The following is a 14,129-nucleotide window of genomic DNA, read 5'->3' as shown; positions in this document are numbered from 1 at the left end:
GGCGGGACAACTCAGGAGCCGGGAACTTTTGCCCGACGGGACAGACGCGCCTCGGCGCCGGAGACTCGGAGCCGCCGGGCCGCCCCCTCCCTGCCCGGGGCACTCCCTGGCCGACGGAGGCGGAGAGCCGGCAGGGGGGCGCACGGGCAGGCGGGGCTGCACCTGTTGACCCTCCGCCGGCCACGCCGACCCAGCCCGGAGCCGCGCCTGGGCCCAGCGCCCGCTGGACGGAACGTGCGGCCTGGACGCTTCGCCGCCTCTTCTCACCCGCCGCGGCCACGCAGCTCCTGGGCAGCCGGCCAGGGAGGCAGGAAGGGAGGCAAGGAGGCGGCGGCCGGCGGGGCTCTCTAGGCCCGCAGCGTTTCCCAACCTTAGGAACTTGAAGATGCGTGGACTTCAACTCCCAGAATTCCCCAGCCAGCATAGCTGGCTGGGGAATTCTGGGAGTTGAAGTCCACGCATCTTCAAGTTCCTAAGGTTGGGAAACGCTGCTCTAGGACGGGCGGGCGGGCCGAGCGCCAGCCACCGCCTCCTCCGGGCGGGCTCCCCCGGGGCCTCGGGGGGGCGGTTGCGCGGGGAGCTCCGGGCGAGGACCCCTCCGGCTGCAAAGGAGCCGGCCTGCCCTCGTCTCCACATCTGGCAGCGGCCGAGGCGCAAACGCCGAGCGGAAGGTGGGGCTGCCGAGTCCAGACTGCCCGCATGCCGAGAGCTGGGGCAGCTGCTTTTATTTATTTATTTATTTATATTTTATTTTATTTTATTATTTTATTATTTTATTTTATTTTATTTATTTTATTTTTTTTATTTTATTATTTTATTTTATTATTTTTTATTATTTTTTATTTTATTTTATTATTTTATTTTATTATTATTTTATTATTATTTTATTTTATTTTATTATTTTATTTTATTTTATTTTATTTTATTTTATTTTATTTTATTTTATTTTATTTTATTTTATTATTATTTTATTTTATTTTATTTTATTTTATTACATTTATATACCGCCCTTTGCCGAAGGACTCAGGGCGGTTTACAGGGTGATTAAAAACAAAGATACAAAAGTTAAAAACGGATTAAAAAATTATATTCGTCCCTGCATAAGTAAAACCCCAGTTAAGATTAAAATTAAAACTAAAATTAAAATCCTCAGCCTGGGCCAGAGAGCTCCAAGAGCCAGGTCTTCAGGTCCCGGCGGAATGAGGGGCAGTCCTAAGCTCCGCGGGCAGCTGGTTCCAAAGGGCAGGCGCCCCCACTGAGAAGGCCCTAAGCCTGGGTGTCGTCCGCCAGCAATCTCTTACCGGTGGCACCCTGAGAAGACCCTCCCTGTGGGAACGCACTGGACAAAGGGAACTTGATGCCGGCAGCAGGTGTTCCTTCAGGTATCCCAGACCCAAGCCATTTAGGACTTTATAGGTCATCACTAGCACCTTGAATCTCACCCGGAGGGCAACCGGGAGCCAATGCAGCTCGCGGAGTAGAGGTGTTACATGGGAGTATCGGGAGTATCTTAGGCAAACCTCCCGGAGTTTTCGCTTGGACTGACCTTCCTAACACGACGATGCATTATTCTCTGTCCCGCTGCTGCTTCTTTCAAACTAGGTATGAACGCAGAACCAGAAGCTCCCAGAATTGCCAAAAAGCCGAAAAATCAGAGCGCCGAGCACCAGGCACCCTTTTCCTTGTCAAAGTCTTTGCCTCCTTAAGTAACACCAGCTGCCTGCATTTAGTGCAGGTTCGCATCCCACCAGGCTCAAGGTTGACTCAGCCTTCCATCCTTCCGAGGTAGGTAAAATGAGGACCCAGATTGTTGGGGGCAATTAAGCTGACTTTGTAATAATGCCGCTTGGTGTGTGTGTGAAAGCCCTAACAAGCAGGCATATACATAGAATGAAGGCTACTGCTAAGCTTGTAAGCCGCCCTGAGTCTTCGGAGAAGGGCGGGATATAAATGGAATTAAAATAAAAATAAAATAAAAATAAAAATAAAGTCACGTGTCCGCTTCAAACCAGAAAACCGTCTCAATGTGCTAGATTTTAATTGCCAGTGACTGGAGACGACTTGGGAAAGCAAATTATGCCTTGTTGTAGCGCCTCTTGCCAGCCAGACCTTGAATCTACAACATTTCCCCAAAACGCTCCAGCCTCAAAAACGCAAACGGCAAATTGGCAGCAAATTCAGTCTTAACTCCCCGCAGACATCAGTAGGACAGGTGGGATGGGGTAGTTCCTTGGCTGTGGGAGCAATTCCGTTAGGTCAGCTAAAAATGGGCAGAAACCTCAGGGCACCAGCAGGCATCTTACTACAGAGACCCAGAATTGCCAAAAAGACATATGTAATAACTAACAAATAATAAAAGGTTATTTTTCTTTTTAGTGATAGCAGCAAATTTGCATATATAAACTACAGCAGGGCCCCTCTTCCTGGGATGTCTTTTCCTTCCCCCTAAATCTTTGTAAGTCCTCCGAGACAACTGCCCTGGAGTGCTGCTCCTTATGCCATTTGAGAAGCTGCAACCAGCCACGTCTAGAGGAAACCAGAGGGAAACGCCTGGAGACATTTGTTTCTGTGGGTTGCTGTGGGCATCCTTAGGTGTGTAGTTTTCAAGCCCCATTCTGCACTATTTGGGCCTCTACGTGGGTCTGCCTGAGAAGGTAACAATATATCGAGGAAAACAGTCTCTTCAGACCAAATACATTTTTATTGCAGTCTTATTCCTCCTCTGAAACATTAAGGACAGTTTATACACCCCAGGACATTACAACCACTATGACATAAAAAAACAGACAGGTGAGGAAAAGGTTCTTGAGCTACAACTTGCAAAAAAAGTCCTTTCTCCCTCCCTTCTATTCAGCTGTCCAAGAAGATAATGAGCCATGCTTAGCTCTCCTGTCTTCCAGATGCTATTTTCTCCAACTGTGCCAGGAAAATCTTTCCAAAACCTCCTCTTCCTTCATCGTACTGCTTTCGGTACTCGTCTCTTACCTGGAGAGAGGGGGGGGGGAAAACAAGATAAAATCGAGATGACCAGAGAAACTGGGCTGTCTGCGATGGAGGCCAGCCTTTACCAAATAACCACCACCTGCTATTCCGGATAGGCGCTAGACAAGCCAGCCCTGGACGGTCACTCAGGAAGAGATCTGCAAAGCACAATCTGAAAGCATCTTAGCCTGGAAGCAGCCTGCAATTGGCACATTTTCTTCCTGCTTGCTCTATAGCCCTGATACAGCCTCCCGTGGCTCATGGACTTTGCATGGGAAACAAGGCAGAGCTCAGGTATGAATGAAGCCTTCATCCTTCCAAGCCAGGGACTTACAATTGAAAGGCAATCTTTCCCAGGTCCTGGAATGATACATTCAAAAACTTCCATAAAGGGTAGTTACAGGAATTTGGGAGAGGCAACCAAGTGAGGAAAGCTACACAGTGGTAGAAGTGAGTTCCAGAGATGCGTGTCCCTGCCCTTGGATGGCTCGGCCTTCAAGCTTTATGGGATACGGCAAAACTTAAACTTCAGTGCTTCTGAACGTCTGCGATCTGGCGCCACAACTCGGTCTCCAGAGGAAGGGAGCCCTCGGTGAAGTGTGGCCTTCGATGCAGTCTCCTCCCAGTTACCCGTCTTTACCTGCCCGCCTGACCTGCCACGGCCATATTGCCTCCCTTCAGTGAAGCCGGCATCCCAGTCTGTCCGGATAACACGGTCATCCAGCCGGGTTCCGCTGATGAAACGCATGGCATGCTCGGCTTCAGCTTTGGTGTAGTATCTGGAGTATTATTTTAGGAAAGATTCCCAGCTTCAGGCCCTGAGGTCACAGAGAGCAACCTGCTTCTCCCAGAGAACAGCAACCGGGCTAGGAACCATTCATGCGGAAGCCGTCCAGCCCCCTCCACGCAAAGGAGCAAAACTTGGGAAGACTCCCTTGCCGGGGCCGAACAAGCCACCTGGGCCGCCCAGAGGAGCAGCCTGGTCCAGAGGGCCCCCGCTCCCCTCCCAGGGCAAGGATACTCCACGAAGCAGAACCCGCAGGGCGTCTTCTTGATCTTGTCCAGGCCCATGATGATGCGCCGGATGTCCCCGCACTTGGAGAAGAGCTCGTGGATCTGCTCCTCCGTGGTGTAGAAGGAGAGGTTGCCCACGTACAGCGTGGAGGAGGCCTTCAGGTCTTCCACCTGCAGCTTCCAGCAGCCCTGCAAAGGAGCCCGGCTGGCCCATCAAGCCCACAGGCCGGGCCTCCCACCTGCCGCTGGGGGATTCTGGGAGGCGCTTCTTCCAGCAGCGCCCAGGCGCCCGGCAAAGGCCGCGGTTGGGGCGGGCAACCCGAAGGCACGAGCCACAGGAAAGGCAAAGGGATTCGTCGCGGTTATTCTCCCTCCCTCCCTCCCGTTCACACGCGCCCAAGATCTGCTCCGGGTCCCGGGAAGGGGCTCCGGCCGGGCGGGCGCGGGTTTCTGGGCATGCGCAGAGCGCCGGCGGGCTGCAGCCGCGAGTCCCGAGAGCGCCCCTCCCTACCTTGTAGGACTGCTCCACGTACTTGCTGAAGTCGCAGTAGGAGTCTCGGGTGAGCATCTTCAGGGTGGCGCCGAGCAGCCCCGACATCTTGAGCGGCGAGCCGGAACACCTCGAGCGCTCAACTACGCCGGTCGGCAATTGGCTCGCACGCCTGTCGCTCAGAAGAGCCCTCCCCTTCCCGAGGCCGCCTCGTCGGGCGCCCTAGCGCGTCCCGAGCAGCTTGGCCGCTAGGGTTGCCGGGAATTGTGGTCTGGGCGGCGAGCCTCACCGCCCGAATCTCGCCTCACCTCGCTGGTCGGGGCGAGATTCCCGGCATGCTTTGCGCAGAAGGCGGAGCGACGACGTTTGGGCGGGAAAAGTGGGCGGCCCTCTTCTGGGCCTCTGGCGAGCGGCCTGGCGTCCCCCTCAGTCGGGGCCTCTTCCTTCCTGGAGGAGCCGCGGTTTGAAAGGCTCCTTTCGGCTTCCCCAGGTGCGGTGGCAGAAGCACGCCCGACCTAAAGCGATGGCGGAGAAGAGCGGCACAGGGCAGAGTTTCTCACCTGGGGCAACCTGAACAAGAGTGGACTTCAACTCCCAGAACTCTCCAGCTGGGGCATTCTGGGAGTTGAAGTCAACTCCTCTTAAAAGTCGCCAAGATTGAAGAACAACTGGATCGAGTGGCCAAACATCAGGAAGAATTTGGTTAAAAGGTGTGAACATTTGCAGGCACTTTTATCTGTGCAGATTCATCTGCAGCTCCTGAAAATCCACACCTTTTAATCAAATTGGCTATTCAGAAAAGGTGTTGCCAGGCCCCTGCTGATACAAAATTGTTACCAGATTCATTCTCCCTTTTTTTAAAAAAAATATGATATAAAGGTTCCCCAAAGAAAAGTTTGCTGGTGAGCTTCTATGGAAGTCCATTCTCAGAAGCACTCTTTCCTGGGCTTTAATCATTGTCTTAGTTTATTTCTGTCTTCCCCTCAGGTCACCTAACAATGGCTTGGCCATTGCAAATTAAATCTTCAGTAAGACAGAGGAGGCACTCTATACATGCTCAGGGGCCTTCCAGAGAGGGCAGCACAGAGTTTGCTCAAGACAGATTTTGTTGGCTGGAACTAACAACGTAAAAACGAAGTGCTGGCTGGCCGGCCAGAAAGAGGCTGTGAAAGGGCAATAAATGGATGTAGTGTTTCCTCTTTCGTGGCCATCTGGGCATCCTCAAGCACCCCCAAGGAGCCTTCACTGGGTCAACAGAAAGCTGGTCCTCATTGCAGTTCTGACAGCCCAGCAAAGGCTGAAGGATGCCCAAAGTAGGAAAAATGATTGTAGGAAAGATAATCGGTTAAGATATAAACTAGAACAACTAAGATTGTAAATTCTTTTCAAGGGCCTGTTATTCTATATAGCAGAAATGGAAGATGAAAGAGACAAGTCTGGAAATAATAGGTAACTTTTGCATAAAGTAATGAAATATTTAACTTTTTTTATAAGATAAGATAATCTTTATTGTCATTTTTTACTGTGGGCACAATGGCACACATCAAAAATGAAATTTAGTTGCCTGCTCTCAAAGTGAAACACATACATGACGCACACCTAAAACATACTATATACAACGTATGTATAGACCCACACCCCTACATATAAATAACAAATAAATATTAAATACTGTCCATCTTGAATATATAACGGAAGGAGGAAGCCTGAGAGTTCACAAGGTTAATGCTGTATGGAATGAAACTATGGCTGAATCTGGATGTTCTGCTTCAGATACCACAAAGCCTCCTCCCAGAAGGTAACAAGGAAAACAGGTTGTGAAGAATATGAGTAGTGTCCCAGATAATCTTATGGACCCTGTTCAAACAATACTTCTGTGCTATGTCCTGGATGGGAGGGAGGGAACTGCCAATGATCTTTTTGGCCATCTCTCTGCAGGTTCTTTCAAACCTGTTGTTTCAAAAAGATTTCTGATTCTGCTCTGGATTTTATTTAACAATTTGAGTTTGTAGGTCAGAACCAGAGTGTGTGTCGGCACCATTATCCCACCCAGCCTTGCTCGCAGGGAGCATAGTAAGGATTGTTGTAGGATTATTTTACAGGTCTAAACTTCCAAAAGAAGGACAGCCTCTTCCAATCTTTCCCAGTGCTGCTGGGAAATACAGGAGAAGGCCACTTCCCTAGCAGACACTTGGCTGTTTGAGGAGATGGCATCGCCTGCTTCAGGATTGTGATTGGGCTTGATCAGACTTGGATAGGATAGCCTCTATCCTTTCCTGACTGTCACTGCCCACTGCACTGTATTTCCTCTTGACTCGCTTTTGTCCAGGCGGCTTCTGATGAGAAGGAAATTGCCCTCTGCAGTCTTTGCAGCAAGGCCAAGATGACCCCTGATGCCCAATCCTAAAGAGAGACTCTGCTTAGGAGAATTCTTATTTAAATCCCATCAGCTGACATCCTTGGGCTCTGGCATTTTATTTAGCTACTGGGAGAAGAGGAAGAAAATGTAAGCTGTCTGACTTGAAAACAATTTGCTGCCTTTACTTTATTCTAATATTTCTTTCAGGATTAATTCAAGAATTGACGAACCAAGAGACGTTATTTGCTGTATCAGAAAGTATTGAGAAGCTGTTCAGCAGCATAGAAAGTATAAATAAAGAAAAGTGGAAAGAGAATCAGAAAGCCCAGGTAGAGAGAAAAAAAGGATCATTAAAGGTAACAGGTTGAAAATTTAGGGAAGTAGCCCATAAAAAAATCTGCTTACAAACATTTGATGTGTTAGTTAAATACTTAATATTCTGCTCTTCCACATATCTCCAAAGGTGTCGAACACCATACTGTGCATTAGCCCAAACCTTTCTCTCACCACAGCAGCATAATTGACCAAAGAGTGGAGAGAGAAGGTCCAACTGCTCTCCTGAAATGACACTTGTTGATCTGCCAGCACCTGCCAGGCCGTCTTCTGTCCACCTCTAGCTACTAGCTCCTCTTTCCCTTTTCTACATTTTCTTGGAATTCTAAATGTCCTGTGATGAAGTTGAATAATCAATGCATAGCTTTAATATTTTGGCTGTTTTATTTGTATATAAATGATTTCTATGAATTTTAAGGGTTTTCAATTTTTATCCTTGGTTTTTTTTCCCTACAGGTTGAGGAAAGTGCAGTTAACTTATGGAATTGGACTGTGGCAAAAAAAAAAAACAGCTCCTGGTATCACTGATACGCAAAGGGTTAAATGTCAGTTTGAATTTGCAGCCATAAATCACAGCAAAAAATATTTGATTAACTAAAATGAGTAAAATGTTTTATGTTTCGCTTTATGTTTAGCTTCTTGTATGACCTCTCATGAATGTCCTCATCTTCTTGAAAAATCTGTAGATGTTTTCTACCTTTTTGTGCCCCTTTAAATCATAGCGTTTGCAATTTAAAAATATTTTTCTAATGTCAGCACTCGGACTCAGAGGCAGATACTTGACATTAGGATTTGCTACATTTTTTTGAAGTTGATGCTGGAGTGAATGAATTGAAACAAATGGAAATGGTGAACTGAGCACAGCATGGATCACTAACAAATGTATTGCCCTTCTTACTGTTTATGGATATTTTGCATTTATTCCACGTCACAAATGTTTATTTTCTTATCTATATTTTCACTGAGAATTGAAACAGTTAATGTCTTTGCATATTTCTGTAGTACGCCATGTTGCCTGCAACCTGATGATGTTTTGTGAAGTAGGTGATTCAAATGAGCTTCACTTTAACTTGTACAGGTTTAAATTAAGCTGATGTACTTCTTTGATTCTGAACAAAGGAAAGAAAGTTTAAACCAATGCAGGAGCCCTTAAGAGTTTTACAAACAGCGTCCACATTCACTCCTGTGAATTCTTCCTTTCCTCCTTGCTACAAGCAAAGATTATTGAATATATTCATTTTCCTACTGCACAGCGGTATAAATTACTCCAGTCTCTCTGTCCACCGAGGCTCTTTGGATCATTGGTTATTTAGTCATTCTTGTATAAGACAAAGGACTTACACTTTATCTCCCCACACACACACAAACAAAGCCTTTTAGTAAACATGCTAACCTTGCTTTTGCTGCTTTCTAGCTGTCACTGAACTTCTGCAGCATGAGGCTTCTCCGGAGATCTGTCTGGACACTGCAGAGTTGCTCCTTGAACATGAGAGGTATAAAGATTGAAGGGCCCTCTGGAACAGTTAGGCATCTGTGTCTATCATAAGACTATTTAGGGAATATCCAAGACATCCACCTATCTTCTTTGTGTGTGTTTTTTAACAAACTCCAATTTTCTGCAATGATTTATTATCTTGCAATAAAGGGAGGTGAATTGTCACGGCCAGAGTTGCCCAGTAGCAGGATAGCTGCAAATAGGCGCAGGTGCATTGGCTAGGTGGGAATAAATGAAACAAAGGCTGATCAGTGATTCTTGATTTGGATGCTCTGATTGATTTGAAGAGACGCATTTGGGTAAGCAGCATTTTCAGCCAAAGACCTACAATTAGCACAATTGCAGCAGTATGTACTATGGACAGACCAACAATGTGATTCCTGACAGAGTGCTCCAGCAAGCTTTTGATATGAAAATCTGTGCCTTAATGACTGTTGAGTAACATAGGATGTCAGGTTTCTGTTACTGAGAAATATATGAATTCTTTTAGCTTTCTATGGTGTCAAAATGCCCAGCTTATTTTCATGTACATTCAGGGAAGCCATTGGATTTGACCTTCTGAAATCAGCCTCTCAGCTGTTTGAAAGATCCCCAGATGCTGGCAGAGTCCTCCTCTTTCATATCGAACTCCTGTTACAGAGAATGAAGGAGCCACTTGCCAAGGGAATGATTGAAGATGCCATAGCAGGTCTGTGTCCAGCTTTTCATTATACTCCTGGGGTAGATACCTAGAAGGAATTTGCAGAATGTGAAAACCTCTGTTTTGCTTGAATTTTTCAGCTAAGAAATCCAGCAATTATAACTTCATTCTGACTAAAATTGTATAACTTTACCATTAATTTAAGATTAACATTAATTTAAGCTTATCTTTAAATTGTTCGACTTTTAACCATGATTCCAAGAGTCCACTTTTGAAATTTGTTACTGGAAATTTTAGTTGAAGTATTTTGAGGTTTTAGGTGAAATTTTGCTTAGTATTGCTATCGTAGGTGTCATAGATGATCCTAGGTCTGATTCTGCTCAATATAGTTAGAAATATAGACATTCTTTGGATTTGTAGAATTAGTGAAATACTGAAATTTATCTTCTTAGCACACAGCGTAGGAAAGCAACTGCCTGCTGAAATACTCAACCGTTTACACCTTGTTCTGTGGGACAGAGCAGCTAAGAATTACGAGGTTAGTCCTCTTACTACCTCTGAGCAAAGTCAGCATATCCTTTTCAAAGTATGCAGATACTACCTTAAAGTTGCAATCCACGATTACTGATAACGCTATAGAGTAAATAGGCGATCTTCATTATCTGTCATTTAATATATTCCAAACTGGTAAAGATACCGTGCAGGTGACGAATATTGTGAAAATACCTGTCTTGTGTTGTGTTCATCATTTGCCTGAAGATTTGTCCCTTGTTTTGCACTGAGTATGGGGTGTCTGATTAAGCTCATAATAACTAATTTTAATTAATACTGTATAGAGTAAATGAGAAACTCTGGGGGTTTCTCTCCTGGTCTCCTGCCCCTCTGCCTTTTATAGGCACGTGCGCATCTAACATTAAGACCCAGTTGCTGTTTTCCAGTCAAAGAGCTATCCCGAAGCCCTTCGGTGGTACAACTACTCTCTCCGCTTTTACGCCTCTGGGCAGACAGACCAGCCGAACCTGGCAAAGCTGTACAGGAACATGGCTGCTTGCTATCTTCACTTGAAAGAGCCTGACGAGGTATCCTTCTTCTCTGTGTCCTCTTTTTCTCAGGGGACGCTTTCAGGTTCTCCCTGGGCAGAGAAGGAATCTTTGGCAATGGCTTGGAATCAGGAGCTGTTTCCTTCTGAAGGGGGCGTTTGGCGAGGAGTGGGTCTTCCTACTTAACATGGAAGCCCTGAGCTACGTGAAGCCCAAGAGAACAGGGCCTCTCCTTTATTATACCTGTAGATAAGGATCATCACCAGATTTATGTAGCTTGCCTGGTCGTGGCTTGCAATGGAAGAAAGTAATCTTCACAAGGAGGAGAAGATCTGCCAGAGTGTATCAAATCCATCTGTTTCTTGCTGGGGTTGTTAGCATGTTAATATTAATTCACGTCAAGTGGGCTTTCTCCTAAGGCATATTCTCAAGTTAGCTGTCTGCTGCAGAAGACCCAGAGGTTATACAGCCTGTCCCTTCCCAAAGGAACATCCTATTCTGCCAGATGTTACAGCTAGTCTTGCCTCATTTCTCTCAGGACATCTCTGGCACCTCACTTCAGACTCCTTAGGAAAGAAGAATGCTTGCATGACCCTTCGCTGTTTTAGGAAGATCCAGGAGACAGTGGCGCCCTTGCCAACTCATCTTTTGTTTCAAACCTTCTGCCATGAATTAGCTACATCAACACAATTCCTTTGCCAGCATCACTGCAGAGGCAAAGTGGTCCTTTTTGCTGGGACCTCATCTTGCCAGCAGAGAATGTGTTTATGTTGTTTTTATTGCTCCAGATGAACTTAAAGAGTAAAAATGAAAAAGAGAAACTGTTGTGTGAATGTATCGGTCTGAGGTGCAAGAGTTACTCTGTTGCTTCATTTGGGATATATTACAGTAATTGTTCAATATGATATATGTTTTATTGCAAAAATGTTATTATTTAATAGAAACTAATTATATAGCCATTAACTAGTTATTTGGCTGTTACTGTGACTAACTGAGCTGATTCTCTTTACCTAAAGGCTAATGAGGCTATAAAGAAGGCAGAAAGATATGACCCAAACAGCATCTTCACTCACTTCTTTGTTTATAGAATAGCAGTCTTAGAGAAAAATAACCTCAAAGGCTTCAGTGTTGGCACTTGAAGACTTGTGGACACAACCATGCTGGCTGTGCGATTTAGGGAGTTGTAGTCCATGCATCTTCAGTGCATATAGTCAAGGCTATGGTCTTCCCAGTTGCAATGTATGGCTGTGAAAGTTGAGCACCAAAGAATGGAGGCCTTTGAACTATGGTGCTGGAGAAGACTCTTGCAAGTCCCTTGGACTGCAAGGCAATCAAACCAGTCAGTCCTAGAGGAGATCAACCCTGATTGCTCTTTAGAAGGCCAGATCCTGTAGTGGAAACTCAAATCCTTTGGCCACCTAATGAGAAGGAAGGACTCATTGGAGAAGAGCTTAATGCTGGGAAAGGTGGAGGGCAAGAGAAGAAGGGGACGACAGAGAATGAGGTGGTTGGATGGAGTCACTGAAGCAGTAGGCATGAGCTTAAATGGACTCCAGAAGATGGTACAGGACAGGAAGGCCTGGAGGAACGTTGTCCATGGGGTCGCGATGGGTCGGACACGACTTCGCAACTAATAACTAAGTCCATGCATCTTCAAGTTGTTAAGGTGAAGAAAACCTTACTGAGGCACCTCCTAACAGTTGCATTAATGTGCATTCCTCCCATCCTAAACTAAGCAAAAATGTATGTCTTTATCAATTCCTCTCCTCTATTCTCCCCCTCCCCTTCCATCCTCCCCTTTCCGTTCCATTCCCAGAGTGGCCATTGGCTTTGCTGGCTGTCATTTTTCTGGTCCTAACATCTGGAGAGCTCCTGTTTGAGGAAGACTGTTGTTATGCACCAGCACCTTGTCTATCGGTCAATCAGTCAAACTTTATTTCACTAGTATACAATGAAGGAATTAATATATAGTATCTAGTAGGTAAATAGATGTCACTTTATCCTATTCTATCTTTATTTTAACCTGTCTCAGATTTTTAGCTTTATGTCTTTGACCAAAATAGTTTAAATAACTGGCTGAGTAATAATAAATAGGATCTTTAAAAAGCTGTGAAGTTTGCAGTAACTCCAGAGCAAGCATGTTTCAGCTTTGAAGCTCACCATCTGTTAGCTTGCAGAAATCACAAAGTTTACCAATTTGGTGGGGGGGGAGGAATGAAAAAAGGTTTTTTTTTTAAAAAAAAGACTGGAAACCTATAGAATTTTGTTGAAAGAAGAATTGATGATTTATGGATTTGGAAGCTAGAAAAGATTAAAAGGGAAGAGGAAGTGAATTACAAAGTAGGAAGGGGGGGAAAAGGAGAAAGACAAAGATGGCAACTACTTGACTTTTAAAAGAAAGGCAGAAATCATAATTCTACCCTCCCCTCCCCTCCCTTCCCTTCCCTTCTCTTCTCTTCTTATAGTTTTATTGTATTTAAAAAGTCTAAATAAATGTAAGCTTTGCTAGTCTGGTATAGACTAGTCTAAATAATCTAGTCTAGATGTGTAGTCTAATGAAGAGAAGGATCAGGGTAACATGATAGCAGTCTTCCAGTATTTGAGGGGCTGCCACAAACGAGAGTCAGTCTATTCTCCAAAGCGCCAGAAAGCAGGGCAAGAAGAAACGGATGGGAATTAATCAAGGAGAGAACCAATCTAGAACTCAGGAGAAATTTCCTAACAGAGCAATTAACCAGGGGAACAGCCTACCTCCAGAAGTCGTGGTTGCTCCATTACTGGAGGTTTTTAACAAGAGACTTGACCGCCATTTGTCTGGAATGACATAGGGTCTCTTGCTTGAGCAGTGGGGTTGGACTAGAACCGTGATGGCGAACCTATGACACATGTGCCACAGGTGGCACACAGAGCCAGGTTTCAATCAATTTCAACTTCTCGTCGGGAAAAAAAAGATCTCACAAAGTTGGGATTGATTGATTTAGTCCCACCCAGTCTGCCGTTACCACTGCAGCCACACCCACCCAATGGGCCACGCCCGCCCAGCACCCGATGATACATAAGTGAGTTTTGGGTTGCAGTTTGGGCACTCGGCCTCTAAAAGGTTCGCCATCACTGGACTAGAAGACCTCCAAGATCCCTTCCAAGCATATTATTCTGTACTCTATTCTGTATCCTGCTGCAGTTATGTAATATCTTAATATTCTACTTTTAAAAATGCATCTTCTAATGTTCTAATTATATCGACGTGGGAAGAAATCCACTGGATTTCCAAATAAATATACCTCCAGCTGCCTTGCAAAGAAGAAAAAAAGAAATACACACTCTGATTCAGGGGTGTGTTTGTGTGTGTGTGTGTCCAATGCTCAGGGAGACAATGAAGACCTTTCCTTTCTCCTACACAACAGTGAGGCCTGTGTGGTGTTTCGCTAAGTACATGAAAATGGTGGCGTAAAGTGGGGCAAATTCAGGTTCCCTCCTCCCATCTTTTTGGCAGCTTGTTCCATCAACGCTCTTCTGATGGAGGTGCTGCCGTATCTGGGGAGCCCTGAGCAGCTGGGGAGCTTCGTCCTGGCCCATGAAGAACTTCATAACAAGTCTGTCCTGCTGGTGCAGCTGCTACCCAAAGATTTCCTTCTCCGCCAGGTAGGGAAGATTTGCTTCTTTGCTTGCTTGCAGAAGTTCTTCTTGGGGATTTGCCGAGCCCCGTCAGCGGATTTCTTTCCTTTTTGCCTTGAGACGTTCTGCTGCTCATCCCTCGAAGAAGCTATTTGGATAAG

The 14,129-nt window shown here is 45.6% G+C and overlaps 3 protein-coding genes across 3 annotated transcripts in view; 1 reads left to right on the top strand and 2 right to left on the bottom strand.

Annotated features, from left to right (window-relative positions):
* Positions 1-2,620, bottom strand: part of LOC310643787 (cationic amino acid transporter 3-like) — a 90,493-nt gene extending 87,873 nt beyond the window's left edge. Inside the window, exon 1 of the transcript XR_014493152.1 lies at positions 1,547-2,620. The gene's annotated coding sequence lies outside the window, so the exon portion shown is untranslated. The remainder of the gene's footprint in view (positions 1-1,546) is intronic.
* A 62-nt stretch (positions 2,621-2,682) lies between these two features.
* On the bottom strand, positions 2,683-4,667 carry LOC310644050 (nuclear cap-binding protein subunit 2-like). The gene is made up of 4 exons (XM_083368813.1): positions 4,508-4,667; positions 4,004-4,185; positions 3,623-3,761; positions 2,683-2,985 (listed from the first exon to the last, which is right to left on the bottom strand). The coding sequence occupies exons 1-4, from the start codon at positions 4,592-4,594 to the stop codon at positions 2,881-2,883; spliced, it is 513 nt and encodes a 170-aa protein (XP_083224939.1). The 5' UTR covers positions 4,595-4,667; the 3' UTR covers positions 2,683-2,880.
* A 2,409-nt stretch (positions 4,668-7,076) lies between these two features.
* LOC310644103 (testis-expressed protein 11-like) lies at positions 7,077-11,492 on the top strand (the record flags this gene model as incomplete). The annotated part of the gene is made up of 6 exons (XM_083368875.1): positions 7,077-7,201; positions 7,635-7,723; positions 9,210-9,361; positions 9,766-9,851; positions 10,252-10,392; positions 11,370-11,492. Coding segments are annotated over exons 2-6 (504 nt in total). The 5' UTR covers positions 7,077-7,201; positions 7,635-7,721.
* Between the last annotated feature and the right edge of the window lie 2,637 nt (positions 11,493-14,129).

The sequence above is a fragment of the Vipera ursinii genome, assembly GCF_947247035.1.
Source record: "Vipera ursinii genome assembly, chromosome: 8".
In the NCBI taxonomy this organism is placed as follows: domain Eukaryota; kingdom Metazoa; phylum Chordata; class Lepidosauria; order Squamata; family Viperidae; genus Vipera; species Vipera ursinii.
Note: the sequence above shows the minus strand (reverse complement) of the source record. Positions and strands in the feature narration are given on the sequence as shown.